Source organism: Pinus tabuliformis, chromosome 9 (assembly GCF_031772625.1).
Source record: "Pinus tabuliformis cultivar Carrire ecotype Pingquan chromosome 9, CPIR1, whole genome shotgun sequence".
NCBI classification, from domain to species: domain Eukaryota; kingdom Viridiplantae; phylum Streptophyta; class Pinopsida; order Pinales; family Pinaceae; genus Pinus; species Pinus tabuliformis.
Window position 1 is genome coordinate 704,357,806 of NC_142307.1, and position 18,194 is coordinate 704,375,999.

General features: G+C 36.5%; 1 protein-coding gene and 2 pseudogenes across 1 annotated transcript; 1 reads left to right on the forward strand and 2 right to left on the reverse strand.

Annotated features, from left to right (window-relative positions):
* Positions 1-1,101: 1,101 nt before the first annotated feature.
* On the forward strand, positions 1,102-1,871 carry LOC149150619 (uncharacterized; annotated as a pseudogene).
* A 2,230-nt stretch (positions 1,872-4,101) lies between these two features.
* On the reverse strand, positions 4,102-5,580 carry LOC149150620 (uncharacterized). Its single transcript, XM_089442875.1, has one exon. It carries the CDS (start codon positions 5,578-5,580, stop codon positions 4,102-4,104), a length of 1,479 nt encoding a protein of 492 aa, XP_089299001.1.
* Positions 5,581-7,992: 2,412 nt separating this feature from the next.
* On the reverse strand, positions 7,993-8,672 carry LOC149150621 (uncharacterized; annotated as a pseudogene).
* Positions 8,673-18,194: the final 9,522 nt, after the last annotated feature.

An 18,194-nucleotide genomic window follows, 5' to 3' on the forward strand; every position in this document is an offset into this window, starting at 1 on the left:
AACCTTATTAATTAAAAAAATAAAAATTAAATAAATAAATCTTGCCCAGTAAACTAAATTTGAAATTTCGTCGAAGCTTCAACTGCGGGCCAGGTAAGGGAAACGTCCTTATCAATTAAAACTGGAGTAAAACCTTGGAGGAAAAGACTGGGAAAAAGATGGGTAGCAGGCAAGCCCAAGGTAAGGACTTTTTGAGAAAGTGGGTTGTATATAGTAGATGCAAGTTGGTTTTATATAATAGATAAAACCACACACATTATTTGTCAAACCTTACATGGCCATCTGAATCTTGATCGCCCCTAGAATTGTGAAGTCTTTGTATCTTGGGAGAGTTGACCAATGAAACAACGACAGGCACTGGCAGGCGGGCACCCTGCATTGTCTTTGTAATTTCCGTATTGCTAGTGATCTTGTGTACATATCTCCATGTGCACTCAGCCCATCTATCATATCCTCTCAAACAAACAAAGTTGAGGCTGAATCAGTTCTCTTCTTAGTTTTGCAAAATTTTCAGAAAGATTCTTATGCTTAACTATTGTCTTTTATAACTGATAGCAGGAACGACAACCCTTATCCTGATTGCAGGTTCTTGGCATGCGCTTAGGTGGCCTACTCGGGCCCACCTCTCGGCCTCCATTTACATAGACAGACATTGGAAATTGTTTGTTGTCAGAAACTTTCACTGCCGGAAACCCTTCCCGTAACTTTCGGTTGGTACGAGAACGAGGAGACGCATGGCGCTATCCACTATACAGTCATTAAGACTATCAACCAGATAGTTGAGTGAAATCAAGGACATCGGAGTAGTCTATAATGTAATTTTTTTGGAGAGGATTGGATGTTGCCATGGATGATGGTTATGCCATAGCATGGAAAAGGAGCAGTCTACCTAGGTGGAGGAATGGCCCGGTTTTCGTCGCCGCCCCCGGAAAATTGTCCAGCTCTGGCCGTCGGCAATCCCTCACCTCTCCGCCACCCTCCCATAGCTCCGCCACCCTCCGACCACCGCTCCTCCTTCCGCATTCATTTCCTGACATGCTAGCAATCCTGACACTTTCTGACTGATCGGATCGGAGATGGAATTGCCACCGCAGAGAGTTAATGCCATTTCCAATTCAAAATGGAAGAATTGCGAAAAGGCGAGCTACTCCCCCAAACCAGGGGACTTGCTTGCAGAGAACCAGGAACATGAATATAAGAGCCGCCAACAAGAAGAGGATCATAGAAGAGCAGAGTCCGTCTGAGGATTCCTGTAGAGAAAACAGGTACGCTTAGTGGAATTTGAGACAGGGATGGGCTTTGAAAAACCTAAAGACGCTGATGCAGGTAATGAGAATATGCTAGAGTTTTGCTCACTTTCAAAGGAGTATTCGATGTTATTAAAGGATCCATGGATTTGGGAGGATAGCAAGGGTTTTGTAGTCCAAAGCATAGCGGCTATCAGGAAGAAATCTTATATATTGGATTATCTTCATGATTTTGCGGTAGTTAAAAGTACTGAAGAAGAAGTTGCAAAGCAGCAAGTGGAGGAGGAGGAGGATTATTTAAGAGGCTCCCTTTTTGAAGCCACCGATGATCTTCTCTAGAGGCCTCAGAGTCCTTTGCCGAGTACAGAGGTTCTATTTTCTGTAGATTCCATGGGAAACCATAATTGTACTACCATGTTGCAGGATGACAGCATTGCTCACGATGCTTCTTCTTGCTTCAGAATTTTTGAACAAGATGATGATCACAAAGATGAAAAAAATCATGCTGGTAGCATTAGCTCTGAGAATGAGAGTAGGGTCTCAGACTGGATTTTGTGGGCTGCCTCAAATCAATCTCAGTTTTCTGAAACTGTTGAATTTGAACGCTCTATACCTTCACTGTAATTGGGTATTTTCATTTCATCGCAGCTATGATTTCTTGTAGCTGGTATTTAATCAAAACATTAGCCTTTGTTTTTATGAAATGTGGGCATTGTGCTACTCAGGGAATGGAAAAAAAGTTGGACGTGTTTCATGTGGTCGGTATAAAACTTTGTTTTCATGTTTTTGTAATCATGGTGGCCAATGGCCTGAAACAAAACACTTAAATTCATCAAATTAAACAGTTGTTGTAACTATTTCTCTCGTTTGTATATGAGAGCATTAAATTTTGGGCCTTTTAATGGTCTCTGTGGCCATTTTTTTCCGGGTCTTTGGGATATATTTCAATCCTTTGAAGAGGAGGTGGTGGTTATATCAGGGAAAGCTATTGTATTTTTGGGGTGCAATATTCGCTGCTTGATATAGTTTAATGAATCGATCAAAACTCAAAAACAGATTGGTTTCACAACAGAGAGACATGAATCTTTAATCAAAACACTGGTTTCACAACCAAGATTCAGAATCTTCTGATCATGAAATTGAGAGTTTTTGTGATACAATCAATGTTTGTCTAAGCATGAACCAGAATCTTCAAATCATGAAAGTGCAAGCAATTTTTGTGATTTTATTGAACATGACAGCAAAACAATAATGCTCCATCATGAAGCTAGTTGGATCAAATGTAGAAAACAGGCATCAAAGAAAAGAAAGAGAGAGTTTTGATCTTCAATCATGAAGGACTAATTACATTGAATTTAAAATAAAAATTGTTGATAAATAAATTAGAAGTTGAAACTTCCTCTACATGGATGTCAATCTTTAATCAAAGAGAGCTATGATCTTCAACCATGACGGGCTGCATTTGAAAAATATTCTAGTAAATGGATTAGTACTTCAACTATGAATGGCTACACTGGGAAAATTTCTCATAAATGATTTAGAATTTGGAACCTCCTCGGAAGAATTAATAGTGAAACTGATTGTTTCATGGTATGGAGAAATTTAGGAAGGAAGCCTCGGCATGAATTCATGAAAGGTATATTTTTGGCTTTATCTAATGTAGTATAGTAATAATAAAGTTAGCTGATCAAATTCACGAGAAAGATAGATATTGAAGAAGGGAAAAAGTGGGAAATTATAATTTTTATTGACTAATTGCATTGAATGTAGGAAATGATAAAGAAGAAATTAAAAATGGGAAAGCATGATATTTAACCATGGATTTTTATTCAATCAGAAGAATCTTTGTTTGGGTTTCAGATTTGCATTTCAGATTTGCAGTCAATCATTAAAGGGACCCTCAAACTATTCTTAAAAGGTCTTTAATCATTGTCTTTTTTTTTCGTACATGTTCACCTTTGATAATATAACTCTTCTTGTTTTCATTTATAAGTTTTCTATGTTCTTCAATCCTTAGTATAGAATTTTTGTTGTTTGTATTTTAGGAAAAAAATGTGCATTGTTTAATATCTTCAAGAATATTGTTTATGATTTTCAATTTTTCTAAATAAAGAATAAAAAATTATGATTGAGTAGTATGTGTTTTATGATTTTTTTACAAGTTAAGCAATATTTTTGTAGAGATTTATGCGGAAAGATTTTAACTTAATAATATTTAGTTTTTAATGTAATAATCATTTTTTTAATGAATTTTATTTTTATAGTAAATAGTTTATAAAATTTATTATGAATTATTCACAAACTTTTAGACTAATTAAAATTTATTATTTTAGAATTTAACTTTTTTTATTTAAATATTAAGTTTAGAATTAAATATTTTATGTTTAATTATTCCTTTGATTTTAAAGAAATAATTAAGAAAGAAGTTTTTTTTTTTTTTTTTTTTTTTTTTTTTTTTTTTTCGAAGAAAAAGCGAACTTTTTATTAAGTAAATAAAAAGTTACATTGCAGATGCTGTGAGCATTTCAGTTTCTACTATTGACTGCTCATGCAATCAAAAAGAAAAACTCCTATCTGTCTTTGAGACCAACTGTTCTCAAAAAAGGGCAGCTGTAACCATTATATATCAGCTGTTTTGAACTGTTCAGCCATGTGTGAAAACATCTCCTCCTTCCGGAGGCCAAAAAGAAATACCATCATGAAGTGGGTCTCCTCGGATAAAAGAGGAAAACAACCCTTACAATATAGATGAGTTTCATATAATCCAAAAAAACATAGTCTTAAACAAGATTAAATACAAATATAAAGTCTGTGTAAGATGCTGTTACTGAAAGAAAAAGGATAGAAAAACATGTCACTGTTGATATGCATGGGGCGGCTGATCTGAAGTATGAACCTGTCCCTGAAGGTCTTCAACTATTTTCCAGACTCCCAGATTCTGCTGCAGACCTTCCTTAGAAAGCCTATCCGTTGTATCGTTGTTGTCCCTATATATATGGCAAATGGAAAAGCTGTTAAAAGATGCTATTAAAACCTGTAGTTCTTCCAGCAAGGGTTTCAGAATATGATTTTTGCAAGAGTATTTTCCATTAACCCAGTTTATCACATTTAGAGAGTCTCCAAAGATCTGAATTGTGAGGATGTTTCTTTGAATGAGCCAACAGAGAAGTAGCCTCAATGCTGACAATTCGGCGAAATTGTTTGTTCCTGACCCTAGGCCCACTGAGGCTTTGAGAGAATGATTTGCGTTTACTTGGATGACTATACCAGCTCCAGCCCTATTGTTTTGTGAGGCTCCATCGAAAAAAGCCCAAGGAATGCCCTCTTTAATGTGCACTTTCTTATTTTGAGATTTGGATTTTTTCTCCTCTGGTTCAGGTATGGATGAGTAAATGGAAACACATTGAATAGCCGTTGCTGATACTGGGGTATCCTTGTCCTGAAAAATACACCTGTTTCTTGCTATCCAAACCCCCCAGCATATAATGAGCGGAAGATTCCTCATATTCCCTTCAGGGTGTTGATGCCACCATTTTGCCCACGCCTCATCCATGTTCCCACTACCCCAATCAAGCCTTTTGCACATCATTTTCTCTACCTCCCCCCATATCTTCTTTGTTCCAGGGCAACTTAGGAAAAGATGGCTGATTGATTCCACTTCTGATTTGCATACTGCGCATCTCCCAGGACCATGCATAAATCTTGACTGAAGAATGTCCCAAGTTGGAATTTTTCTTTTTAATATACACCAGAAGAAAAGTCTGGCCTTGGCCGGACATTTGAGCTTCCAAATATGCTTCGCCCACCATTTCGGGACTCCCCACCCTTTTCTAGACAGAATAAATTTGTATCCACTTTTTGGGGAGTACTCACCAGATTCTCCATGAGCCCATATCAGCATATCCGGCCTATCATTCAGCCTGACACTTGATCGGGTGAGTTCTTGTATATAGGAATTCCATTCGTTCCACCATCTATGATTCAGCTCTAGTTCTTCCCCATCTTTCCAAGCTTGTCCCCACATAGATGAGTAACCCACCTTTTCCACTTGGTTTAAGGAAATAATGCTCTTACTTTCCAGGTGTCTGATTAACCCTGGGGATAAAGCATAATTTTCATTACACCCTACCCAAGGGTCCTTCCCTATCTTCAGGTTCCTTCCATTCCCGATCTTCCATGCCAATCCCTGTTCAATCACCTTAAAGGATTCCACTGTTGCCTTCCAGATCACTGAGACATTCTTCTTATTCTTTACCGGGTTTCTAATCCAATTCTCCAGAGGGGCTGGATCTATATATTTCCTTCTCACCACTCTTGTCCATAAGTTTTCCATCGTTATAAGTCTCCAACCTGATTTGGCTGCTAGTGAGAGGCTAAAATCGGGAAGACTTTTTATTCCCCATCCTCCCCAGTCCTTTGGCCTTGCCACTTTATCCCAAGCCACCCATGGGAGGACCTGGTTCTCCTTAGAGCCATCCCACAAGAATCTGCTACAAATTTTCCTTATTTTCTCCAGAATGCCTTTAGGAACCCAAGTTAAGGCTGCCCAATAGACTGGGATGGCCAGAAGTACAGATTTTATAAGGGTCAGTCTTCCTGCTCTAGAGAGCCATTTGAAACTCCAATGAGAGATTCTGGTTCTATCTGACTCTCTCATTGGAGTTACAAATGGCTCTCCAGAGCAAGAAGACTGACCCTTATAAAATTAAGAAAGAAGTTGTCTAACGAGACAAAGGAATTGCCCAGACGGCCAAATGTGGCCGAAAGCTTTCCGGGAAATATGAGTTGGGTTGCTTTACATTATTGGTTAAGAAAGCTTCTATTATTGACTTTTGAATTTCTAAATTAGAGGTAATGCATATTTTGTTTTGTTTTGTTTTTTTGTTTTTTTCATTTTTAAAGAAATAACTAAAAAAATAAATACTAAGTTTAGAATTAAATATTTTATGTTTGATTATTTATTTGATTTTAAAGAAATAATTAAGAAAAACATTACAAATGTGCTTGATTGTTTTACATTATTTATTAAGAAGGTATCTATTGTTGACTTTAGAAAGTAATCCATTTTTATTATTTATTTATTTTTTTCTTACAAATGGGCTTGGTTGTTTCACATTATTCGTTTTTTTTTTTGTAAGTTTCTGAAAATGATTTCCATTAATAAGAAAAAGTATTACATTGATAGCAATATCTTTTCATTTGACATAAAGACTAGCTGGGGAGGTAAGTGCCTCAACCAAGTGTACACAAAATCATTAGAAAAGATTCATCTAACACCAGATCTATCATGCGTGGAGAGGGATTGAATCCCTCAAGGTGCAAATCTTCTTTTGGAGTGTGGAACTTGAGGAAAGGATTGCACCTCGAGGGATTTGATCCCTCTCAGGACATGGTAGATCTAGTGTTAGATGGATCTAAGCTGGTTAGAGTTGAGGGCAACAATGTCACATTTTTAGTTTATCATTATTATCTATATGTTTGAGATTAAATTCAAAATTTGCATTATGTTTTCTTTGCTTGGCATGACCATATCATTCTCTTCTTTAATTTAGTTTGTGTTGCTTGCCTTGAATGGTTTGTACATCTTCTTTATCATTTCCTACATTCAATGCAATTAGTAAAAAAAAATTATAATTTCCCACTTTTTCCCTTCTTCAATATCTATCTTTCTCGTGAATTTGATCAGCTAACTTTATTATTGCTATGCTGCATTAGATAAAGCCAAATATATACCTTTCATGAATTCATGGTGAGGCTTCCTTCCTAAATTTCTGCATACCATGAAACAATCAGTTTCACTATTAATTCTTCCAAGGAGGTTTCAAATTCTAAATCATTTATGAGAAATTTTCCCAGTGCAGCCATTCATAGTTGAAGTATTAATCCATTTACTAGAATATTTTTCAAATGCAACCTATCATGGTTGAAGATCATAGCTCTCTTTGATTAAAGATTGACATCCATGTAGAGGAAGTTTCAACTTCTAATTTATTTATCAACAATTTTTATTTTAAATTCAATGTAATTAGTCATTCATGATTGAAGATCAGATTTCTCTCTTTATTTTCTTCATTTCTGTTTTCTGCGTTTGATCCAACTAGATTCATGATTGAGCATTATTGTTTTGCTGTCATGTTCAATAAAATCACAAAAATTGCTTGCACTTTCATGATTTGAAGATTCTGGTTCATGCCTAGACAAACATTGATTGTATCACAAAAACTCTCAATTTCATGATCAGAAGATTCTAAATCTTGGTTGTGAAACCAATGTTTTGATTAAAGATTCATGTCTCCCTGTTGTGAAACCGATCTGTTTTCGAGTTCTAATCGATTCATTAAACTATCTCTAGGAGCGAATATTGCACCCCAAAAATACAACATCTTTCCCTGATATAACCACCACCTCCTCTTCAAAATATTGAAATATATCCCAAAGACCCAGAAAAAAAATGGCCACAGAGACCATTAAAAGGCCCAAGATTTAATGCTCTGATATACAAATGAGAGAAATAGTTACAACAAATGTTTAATTTGATGAATTTAAGTGTTTTGTTTCATGCCATTGGCCACCATGATTACAAAAACATGAAAACAGAGTTTTATACTGACCACATGAAACACGGTCAATTTTTTTTCCATTCCCTGAGTAGCAAAATGCCCACATTTCATAAAAACAAAGGCTAATGTTTTGATTAAATACTAGCTACCAGAAATCATAGCTGTGATGAAATGAAAATACCCAATTACAGTGAAGGTATATAGCTTTCAAATTCAACAGTTTCAGAAAACTAAGATTGATTCGAGGGAGCCCCCAGAATCCATTCCGAGACCCTACTCTCATTCTCAGAGCTAATGCTACCAGCATGATTTTTGTCTTGTTTGTGATCATCATCTTGCTCCCAAATTCTGAAGCAAGAAGAAGCACCCTGAGCAATGCTCTCATCCTGCAACAAGGTAGTACAATCATGGCTGCCCATGGAATCCAGAGAAAACAGAACCTCTGTACTCAGCAAAGGACTCTGAGGCCTCCAGAGCAGATCATCGGTGGCTTCAAAAAGGGAGCCTATTAAACAATCCTCCTCCTCCACCTGCTGCTCTACAACTTCTTCTTCAATACTTTTAACTATTGCAAAATCATGAAGATAATCCAATATATAAGATTTCTTCCTGATAGCCGCTATGCTTCGGACTCCAAAACCCGCACTATCCTCCCAACTCCATGGATCCTTTAATGACATCGAATACTCCTTTGAAAGCAAGCAAAACTCTAGCATATTCTCATTACCTACATTGGCTTCTTGAGGTTTGTCAAATCCCATCCCTGTCTCAAATTCCACTAAGCGTACCTGTTTTCTCTGCAGGAATCCTCAGACGGACTCTGCTCTTCTCTAATACACTTCGTGTTGGTGGCTCCTGTATTCATGTTCCTGGTTCTCTACAAGCGAGTCACCTGGTTTGGGGGAGTAGCCCGCGGTTTCGCAATTCTTCCATTTCGAATTGGAAATGGCATTAACTCTATGTGGCAGCAATTACAGCTCCGATCCGATCGGTAAAAAAATGTCAAGATTGCCAGCATGTAAGGAAATGAATGTGGAGGGAGGAGAGGTGGACGGAGGGTGGTGGAGCTACGGGAGGCTGGCAGAGCTACGGGAAGGTGGTGGAGAGTGGAGGGATTGCCGACGGCTGGAGCCGGACAATTTTCCGGGCGAGCGATGGAAACCGGGCCATTCCTCCGCCTAGGTAAACTACTCCCATGGAAAATATTATGAGTTATCTTGATTTCTTGGACGCTGTGTTTTCCTAACTCTTCCCTGCGACGTTGGTTTGCATGAATCCATCATTCCTAAGGTTTGACAACGAACATGACTTACCGTCACTAACTCAATTAAACCTTAATTGACAGGTACTAGGACGACTCAATTAAAATGTTGGCAGATATTTCCCAGGCGCGACACGTAACTCTATTTCAAATTTCAAATGTCAGTTTTAACTGCCCTTCTATTTCAAATTTCAAATTTTAGTTTTGAACTGTGCAAAACACTACATCAATACCCATGCCCGAGAGGTTGTCTTACTGGTGTATTTCTTCTATGGCTAGTGGATAACCAACTCCTTTATTTTTAATGCACGCATTTCTGTTAAGTTTTTGAAGCCATGGATGCAACTGAGTTTTCATGTTGCATGTGGAAAACAATGAGGCTTTACCTCGGGTAACATCGGTCTCTTTGTTTCACCTGATGACAATGAAATTGTGAAACATAGTGCCCTCTTCAATCAATTTTTGCCTCTCGGTCTGTCAATTAATACCTGGACTGTAATATCAATTGCTCTGCCTGGAATTCAATTCGATGTCGCCAATTATGTTTCCTTGCAGCTGAAACCGAATGAGGTCGTTGTTAGAAATGAAATTGTGGACGGAGGAACCATGGAAGGTGAAGGAGGCCTTCAGCGTGTTGGACAAAGATAGCGACAGGAAAATCAGTTTGTTGGATCTCCAATATTTCTTCGCTAGCAGCCGCTTCAGCGTGGGGCAGGGGCTGAGCAGAGAGGAAATGGAGGGAATGATAATTGTTTCCCACACTGATAACAACGGCTCAAGTAGAGAGTAAATGGAGGGCATGATAATTGTTGGTGACATCAACAACAATGGCTCTGTGAATTTTGAAGAGTTTCACCAGATTTTGTGGCTCATTATGCAGGAAATTGATGAAATAAATGAGCCCATATCCAACATTGATAATGGTGAAATGTGGGCATTGAAGGAGGCATTTAATCTAATGGACAGACGAAGATCGGATTGTGAGCGCAGAGGACCTGAATACCCCCTTCTCCTTACAAATCGCAAAGATGTTGGTTTCATGTTCGAAATGTTTGGGGATACAAAAAGCGGTTTCCTCCATAACATATTTGCATTGAAATGATATGATTTCAAGATGGATGTTGATTGGGATGCCTCCTACCGGGCATTCAAATGTCGATGATAGTCAGATTCATTTGGCAGTGAGGGGTTGGTTGGTCCGTTAGTTTTTTTTTAGGCTCCACCATTTAATGTGATGGAAAATACAGGAAATGGGTTACATTTTGGGAGTGTTAAATATTTCATTTTTATCACTTCTGTAATGTTTCATTAAAGCGTGTAATATTGGGATGGAATTTAATTTTCAATGAGTGAATAATGGAAACTCTTGTCCTGTGGGCACGACCTTTTAAATTCAATGTAACACTTATGATGCTGCTAAGTTCACGATCTATTCGTTTGAGGCTACCTTTGTGGTCTTATATATGAACTGAAATATTTTAATATATATATATATATATATATATATATATATATATATATATATATATATATGATTTGAAATTAAAATTAAAATGATAATTGAATTTATAAAAATAAAAATATTTTTATAGTAATAAATAGTTGTATATTTGTTGGAAGATTTGAAAAAATTATATATCATACTTATATATGTTTAAAAGACAAAAGGAATTATTATTAGTAAGATTTTAATTATTGAGAAAGAAATACTTATTTTAAAAGATTTGAAAAGAAAAATGAAACCATCTCATTTTGGAAAATTTAAAGCATATAAATAAGAATTTAGAAAGAAGAAAAAAAAAAGTTGAAATGGTATGTAAAATATATGGATAATAAAAATGATTTTTGTTTAAATAATAAAAATTAAGATAATTGAATAGAAGGCATTTTGGGTGACAAAGAAATTCCAAAATAATGAAATCTTAATAGAGATTAATAAACTACTAAATAAATACATTTTCAAGCCAAGGTTGAATTTAAAATAGTAAATGAAAAAGTTACTAAAGTGAATTTTACAATCAAACTATGCATTAGGAATTAGGAAGATTTTACTTGCTTCTAATAGCAATTTGAGTGTTTATATGAAGTGGGTCCCTATAAAATAATTCCTTGTGAGGGAATCATTAATTTCTCTTATGAATCACTTTAGGTAACTCATTAGTTATATTATTGCAATAAATGGTTCACTTCCTTTTAGAATATGAATATTGCTAAAATCAAAATCACAACATATTGTATATGGGGTGAAATATTTCCCCATGCATGAATATAACATCTCTTAAGTGTTCCTCCATTGAATATGAGCATCCATAGTCCTAATGGAGTCATCACAATGTTATTAACCTTGCTCCACAACATGTCAAGTATCCATAGCCCCATTGGAGAGATCTAAATTTTCCTTTATTTATTGTATTTTATTTTCTAATCCTTTTCTTTAATATGTTTCTTTAAAAATTACTAAATGGGGGGCATAGTGGTCCTTTGTAGGAATCATGACGTTGGTTGCCTTCCATTAGCATTTATTAATATTTTTCCATGTCTAGGTATTAAGAATATCCTGTATGATTTTTAGACCTTGAATTTTGACTGACCATCGACTAGTTTATTTAATGTATATGGATGGATTCTTTTGGTAATCTATTTCATTACCAAAACCAAGTATTAGAACTATTAGAGGTTTAATCACTCAGAACATTCCAAATCTAAATAGTATTTAAATTATTTTTGCAATTTCCATGATCCACTTTCAAATATTCTTTCTTTAAGATCATAACCTAATGGATCCATGTGGAGTTTTCAAGGTTGGACTTACATGCACAAAATGTCAATGCATGTGGAAGGATGAAAATAAAGGTTAATTATGCCCCCCCCCCCCCCCCCCCCCCCCCCCCCCCCTCCACATATTTCCTCTTGATTAGCTCAAATGAAGAAACAAACTTGACAACTTTTAGATAAATTCAGGAATGTGATCCTTCTTTGGATTTTTCTTTTTTGCTTCAGGTTGTATTCCTTGAAAAAAGTCACAATCATGGAAGAATGTTGGGGAATGTTGATGTAAGAATTTTTTAAAATAAATTTTCTTTTGAGGAGTGAGACTCCCCAAGATATAAATATAGGGATAGGGTTCATTGATTTTGACTTCTCTGACCAGTGAAGAAGATAATCCTCCAAGGAAGGCTAGTCACAATTATTTTATATTAAGTACCTATAAAACCATTTTCCAAATCTCCTTGGCAATAATATAGTAGACAAAAAGGTGGTTCATCAATTCTTCTTCGATTTTATAGAGGCAACAAAAGTTTGGACCAAAGAAACCTCTTTTTTGGAGGTTTTCCTAGGTAAGTAATTTGTTATGCATGGACAACAAGAAAAAACACTCCAACTTATTGGGGATGTTACAACTCCAAATAGAGTTATACCAACAACAAGATGCCTGATCAATTGAAGAAAGGGATATGGATTCATATGCCAGTTTTTCACTCACCGTTCTGGAAGAAGTGTTCCAACTCCAAAGTAGTTGACCCTCTAAGGATATATTAGTCTGATACCATTGATATAAAGCTCCTTTGTGAAGGAAATCCATTCATTTTCTAAGGATCCCTCTAGATAGAATTTGATAGGAATTAGCCAATGGACAATTGAGGAAGGCTCCTCTCTTTTGACACTATTCAAGGAGTAAAGACTTTTTAATTTAAGACATGAATTAGATTTAAGGATAATTTATAACAACGAGCACCTCCAATAAAAGGGTTCTTTCCAAGGATAACCTGTGCACCATCCCCAACTTTCTTAGTAATCCAATTAAAAAGAAAAGGAAAAGAGTCCATCAGGGGTTTCCAGATAATGGAGCACCTCATGGTAGGCTTATCTGCTACTAATCTTAGCCAATCAACCACAAACTTCTTTTTTAGATATTTCATTTTTATTACTTGGCTCGAAATCCCTTCATCAAATAAGCCTTTCCATATATGTTTTAGGGCCAATTCCTCACCAAACCAGAAAAAGTTCTTAAATCCCCACCCACCATTTTTTTTTGGCTTGGACAAGGCTTCCCAACTAGTCAGGCAAAGTCCTTCCATTAGAGAAACTTTAAGGACAAAATTGGGCCTCAAAACAAAAATGTACAACCAAAATCACCTTTATAAGAACAAATAGGATTAAAGATGATGATTTCAACCATGGGGGATGATTCACCATTTTTGGAGTAAAAATGTAAAATGATAAAATAATAAAAAAATAAAAAACTAATATTTCAACTCATATTTTCAACCTATTTCCCTACATTTTTACTCAAATTTCAAGCGGGAGCACTCGTTGGATGCAAAATTTAATTCCTCATCCAAGGAGTACCCATGTTGCATACTTTCAGTGGACCCTGCTACACAAAAAACAATAAATATATGAAAAAACATGATCACAATCACATGTTTTCATGTAGCAGGGTCCATCCAAAGTGTGCAACATGGGTACTCCTTGTATGGGGAGTTAAATTTCCCATCCAACAAGTGCTCTTGCTCAAAATTTGAGTAAAACTATGAGGAGATAAGTTGAAAATATGATTTGAAAAAATAGTTTCTTTTTTACCTCGAAAATTTGATGAGGTAATTGAATCTTATATTATTATTTCCACTATTATTTTATAATATTTCTTAGGAGGCCTGTTTTAGACCTCAAAATTTCTCTTTTTTTTTTCTTCCTATCTAAAGAAAATTTAACATCCTTTGTCTTATGATATTCAAAATAGATTTTGGAATCTTTGATAAGGACATCCAATATATAGGGATGTTTTCTAGAACAAATTTCACCAAAATCATTCTGCCCCCCCATAGAGAGCCCATTACAACACCACAAGCTTATACGCTTTTCAAGTTTCCTAGTAAGCCACAACAAATCTTCTTTTTTATACCCATTTGGCTTGAGGAAGAAACCTAAATATTTTAGGCCATTTTCTAGAGCCTCCACCTTGAAGGGGAAGAAAGCCTTTATGGAGGAGAGGGAGTCCAAACTTACACCATTATCAAGAAATGAGATTTTTTTTGCATTTATCTCCATCCCTGAGGCTTGACAAAATAGGCTTATCACCCTATGAAAGCACTTCCATTCCAAAACCGATCCAGACCTGATCAACATAACATCATCTAAAAAAAGGACATGGGTGATGAACTATTTAGGGGAGACATTAATACCTTTGATGTTTCCTTTCTGCTTTTCCTCCAGGAGAAGGAGGGGAGAGAGGAAACCCCTGTCTAATACCTCTAGAGTAGGGAAAGTTACGAGAGGGGGACCCATTAATTAAAACTAATGAATTTGCAGAGGTTACGCATCCCATGATCCAATTAGTGATCTCCAAGTTAAATCTAATATACAATAGGACTAGTCTAAGGAAGGTCCAATTGACTTTATCAAAAGCCTTATTAAGATCCATTTTTAGAACTAAAGCCTTCATATTTTTTGTCTTAATAGAGTGGATAACCTCTTCCATAATGCCAATTACATCGTGAATTTGTCTCTCTGCAAGAAAACCAAATTGATTGAGGCTCATTTTCTTTGTTAATTTTTTTCTTAATTATGTTTACAATCATCTTTGAAATGCTTTTACACACCAAGTTAAAAAGTGAATAGGCCTATAGTCTAGAAAATTATTTGCGTTTGAGCTTTTTGGAATTAGGGCTATATAGGTGGCATCAAAGAAATAAAGAAAGAAAGAGTTTAATTGTCTAACCATTCCAGCCTTAACTTTTATCTTTTGAGAAATGCTTTAAGACCCCTTTGATTTCTTCATAGGAGATGGGGCTCCTTATCATATCAGAATCCTTTGAGTTGAAAAGTCTGGGATATCTCTAGATGAGTTAAAGCTGAGGGACAATATTGTTATGACCAACATCTCTAAACAAGGAATAAAAATGGGTAACCACTGCTTATTTTAAATATGATTGATTTGAAACAAATTTTCCATCCTCCACCTTTATGGCCCAAATAGAATTTATGTTTCTTAAGTGGGTGGCATAATTATCAAATAATTTTGTATTACCATCCCCCAACTTTATCCATGTCGCTATGCTCTTCAGCCTCCATGACTCCTCAAGTCTCAAAATATGTATTTTTCTAGCTTCTAAAGAGCTCATCCTATTAGATAACTCCACTGAGAAGTTTGTGTTAAAAAAATCTTATGAGAGTTGATCATATACTTTCTCCAAGGCATACAGGGCATTTGTGAGATCAAATTTCCTTTTTTTTCCCATTTTACAATAACCTTCTTGAGTTAGTATAAATTCTTAACTAAGGAGTCCATAGTTGATGAGCAACTAAGAGTTGAACTATTCCACCATAACTCAGAAATTAGGGATTTGAAAGAGACCTCTTCCATCCACGTGTGATTAAATTAGAAAGGCTAATAGTTCTTGTGATCCTCAAAGTGCAATTCAAGAAGGATAGGAAGGTGGTATGATATTTTGTCTTGAAATATCCATGATTTGAATCTTCCAATCTTTTTTGACACCTGACCAGCCATCAAGAATCTATTAATATACTTTTTTGTACCACCCCCCCAGTATTTCCATTTCTCCAAGTAGGGGCAAGGTGAAAAGGAGAGATATCATGGAGGTCATTAATCTAAAGAATCTCCAAAAAAAATGTGGCCATGGGGTAAAAATGGGCGCAGGACCCCCAAGATTCACCAAGAAAGATAATAAAATTGAAGTCTTCGGCCAATAGGAGAGAGGGTTCTAATATAAGTCCACTCACTTTGACTTTATCCCATAAATCAGGCCTCCTCCTATAAGGCCCATATCAGTTTACCAACTTGATTGGATACAAAAATCCTTTACAACACCTTCATGAATAATTCCAACGAAAGAGGAGAAATCTTGAAAGGACCTCAATTTGGGATTTGAAAGGGAGAGAAGTTCTCCCAACAATCCTACAGAGTCCATAGAGTAGGAAAACTAGCCGGGAAAAAGATGGTGGAAAGAATCCTTATCCTTTTCCCCTGGGACCATGGTCTCTTAAAGCATGATAATTGAGGGGTGATGGATGTCCACTAGTCTCTTACGGAAGATGAATTTGAGGCTCCCACAATCCCCCTTAATATTGAGATATATGATGATTATTAGGAAGAGGTCAAAGAGGGATTATGTTCTTTAAGGGCCCTAACAACATTTTTAGAGTGAACAAGTGGAGATTCACATAGCCCTCCCTAGATTGCTTGATGTGAAGGACCTTCTCTTGCCAAGAATTTTTCATTGTGTTTATTTTTTTGTATAGTTACATTATGGAAAGGAGAGTGAGGTTCCTTTAGAGGAATCAAGATATAAAGGCAAGGCGATGATATTTAAAACACCCTTATAGGATTGAATAATGGAGGGAAAGATATGATCAGAAGGGGTAGGGGAGGGTTCAAATTGGGGCACAATGTTTAGGGTGGGACAGGAGCAGAAATAGAACCAGGGACTATAGTTGTAGGAGAGGTGGGATGTAGGGGATATTTCCTTTGAGGTTCGGTCTCATGTGAGAAGGGAAAGTGAATGTTGGCATGAAAAAGGGAAGTCATGGGATGATCGTTCCTCTGTAGAGCAGGGTTTCGGCAAGGATCACGAGATTTTCTCTCTACCCGATTAGAAGATGAGGTTACACAGAGTTTGGACACCACATAAATAGGTGCAGGGTCTGGGAGGATGGAGATTGTAGGGTTTGGAAGATGTTTTGAAAATTTTGAAAAAGTTATAGGAGAGCATGTAATGTTTTCAAGTTGTTTGATCATAAAAGAATCCTTTGGAGAAAGATATTGAATAAGAGATGGCAAAGAGGAGAAGAAATTAGTGGTGAAATCATCTCTTCCTTGTTAGAGGTCCTCCAAAGAGGAAACGTCCAGTATGATGGAAGAAATAAGGTCCAGGTTCGATCTATCGATCTCCAATATTGATGTTGTATCATGTTCAGAAGAAGTTCAATGGATGTACATTGTTTCATGTAGCAGTCCATTTACATCCCCCTAAACCAATTAGAGTCCATCCACATATACATCCACAAAAAAAGAGGAATTAGTATGATAACGTAGCTCGATAGGGGGATTTTGGCGTCCAATATTTCCACCGTCCTCAGATATACAAGCCTCCTTTGAAGTTGTGCCCAATCGCTGGGTCACACCTAGGATGGGAGATGTGGGAATTTGGAGATCTTGTTGGTCCAATACATACGCCTCAGAAAAATTGGCACCATATTTATATAAAGCTTGATCAATTTTTTTGTATTGAAGCCTTTGTTAAGGAGGAGAATTACAAGAATTCACCACGTGCCCCACTTTTATGTAGTTTAGGAATTTGAAGGGAGTGTTCAAATAATCCAGAGGCTGGATTTTAACTTTTTCCTCCCATCTAATTTTTAGTGTCCTAAGGAGCTCCTCAGAAACATCCATCTCCACTAGAACCCATATCATTCATTTGTCAACAATGATTAGGGAAGCCTCCACAAGAAACAAATCTTCCAAGGGAATTTGATGTTTATGAAGACACATTTTTACCATAGCTCCAAAGGAAAACATGGCATCATGACCCATATGTTTTGGCGAGGTTGTAGCTCAATACTTGGATAGAAGGTCGGATGCTAACATTGAAGCCACAAGGAACCCTTGCCTAACACCCAAGCCTTACTAAGAATAAACTCAAGATCAATTTTTGTTAGAAAATGGAAATGGATCCATTTATGGACTAAAATTCTCATCATTGCAATGTAACCAACTAGTGGCTTCCAGGTCACCTTTATCAAAGATAAAATCTTCTCATGGGACAAGGTGATGTAATCAAACTTACCAACGAGGGCTTGATGGGCTAGAGATTCAACCCTGTCTAAGTTTACATCTACCCCCAGGGTTAGCTCTTTCAATGTGGAAAGGCCCTTAAAAGTTTTATGAGATGGTTTTCTCCGTGCCTTTTCCCCTAATCACTTTGGATTTTTCCATGTTTCTCCTGCTCCTGACTCCCTGATGGATACATAGTAAAGTTGTTCAGTGTTGACACACTTGTTAGATGGTAGTTCCATACCCTTGGAAGCCCATGACAGGAAAGAGTGTTGTTTTTTAGGCCCACAGTAAGTTGGAAACCCTAGCTCCTTAAGAAAGTAACCCTAGTT

Bases quoted from the DNA above. Each gene is read 5' to 3' on its own strand.
- LOC149150620 (XM_089442875.1), bottom strand. From the start codon at position 5,580: ATGGAAAACTTATGGACAAGAGTGGTGAGAAGGAAATATATAGATCCA.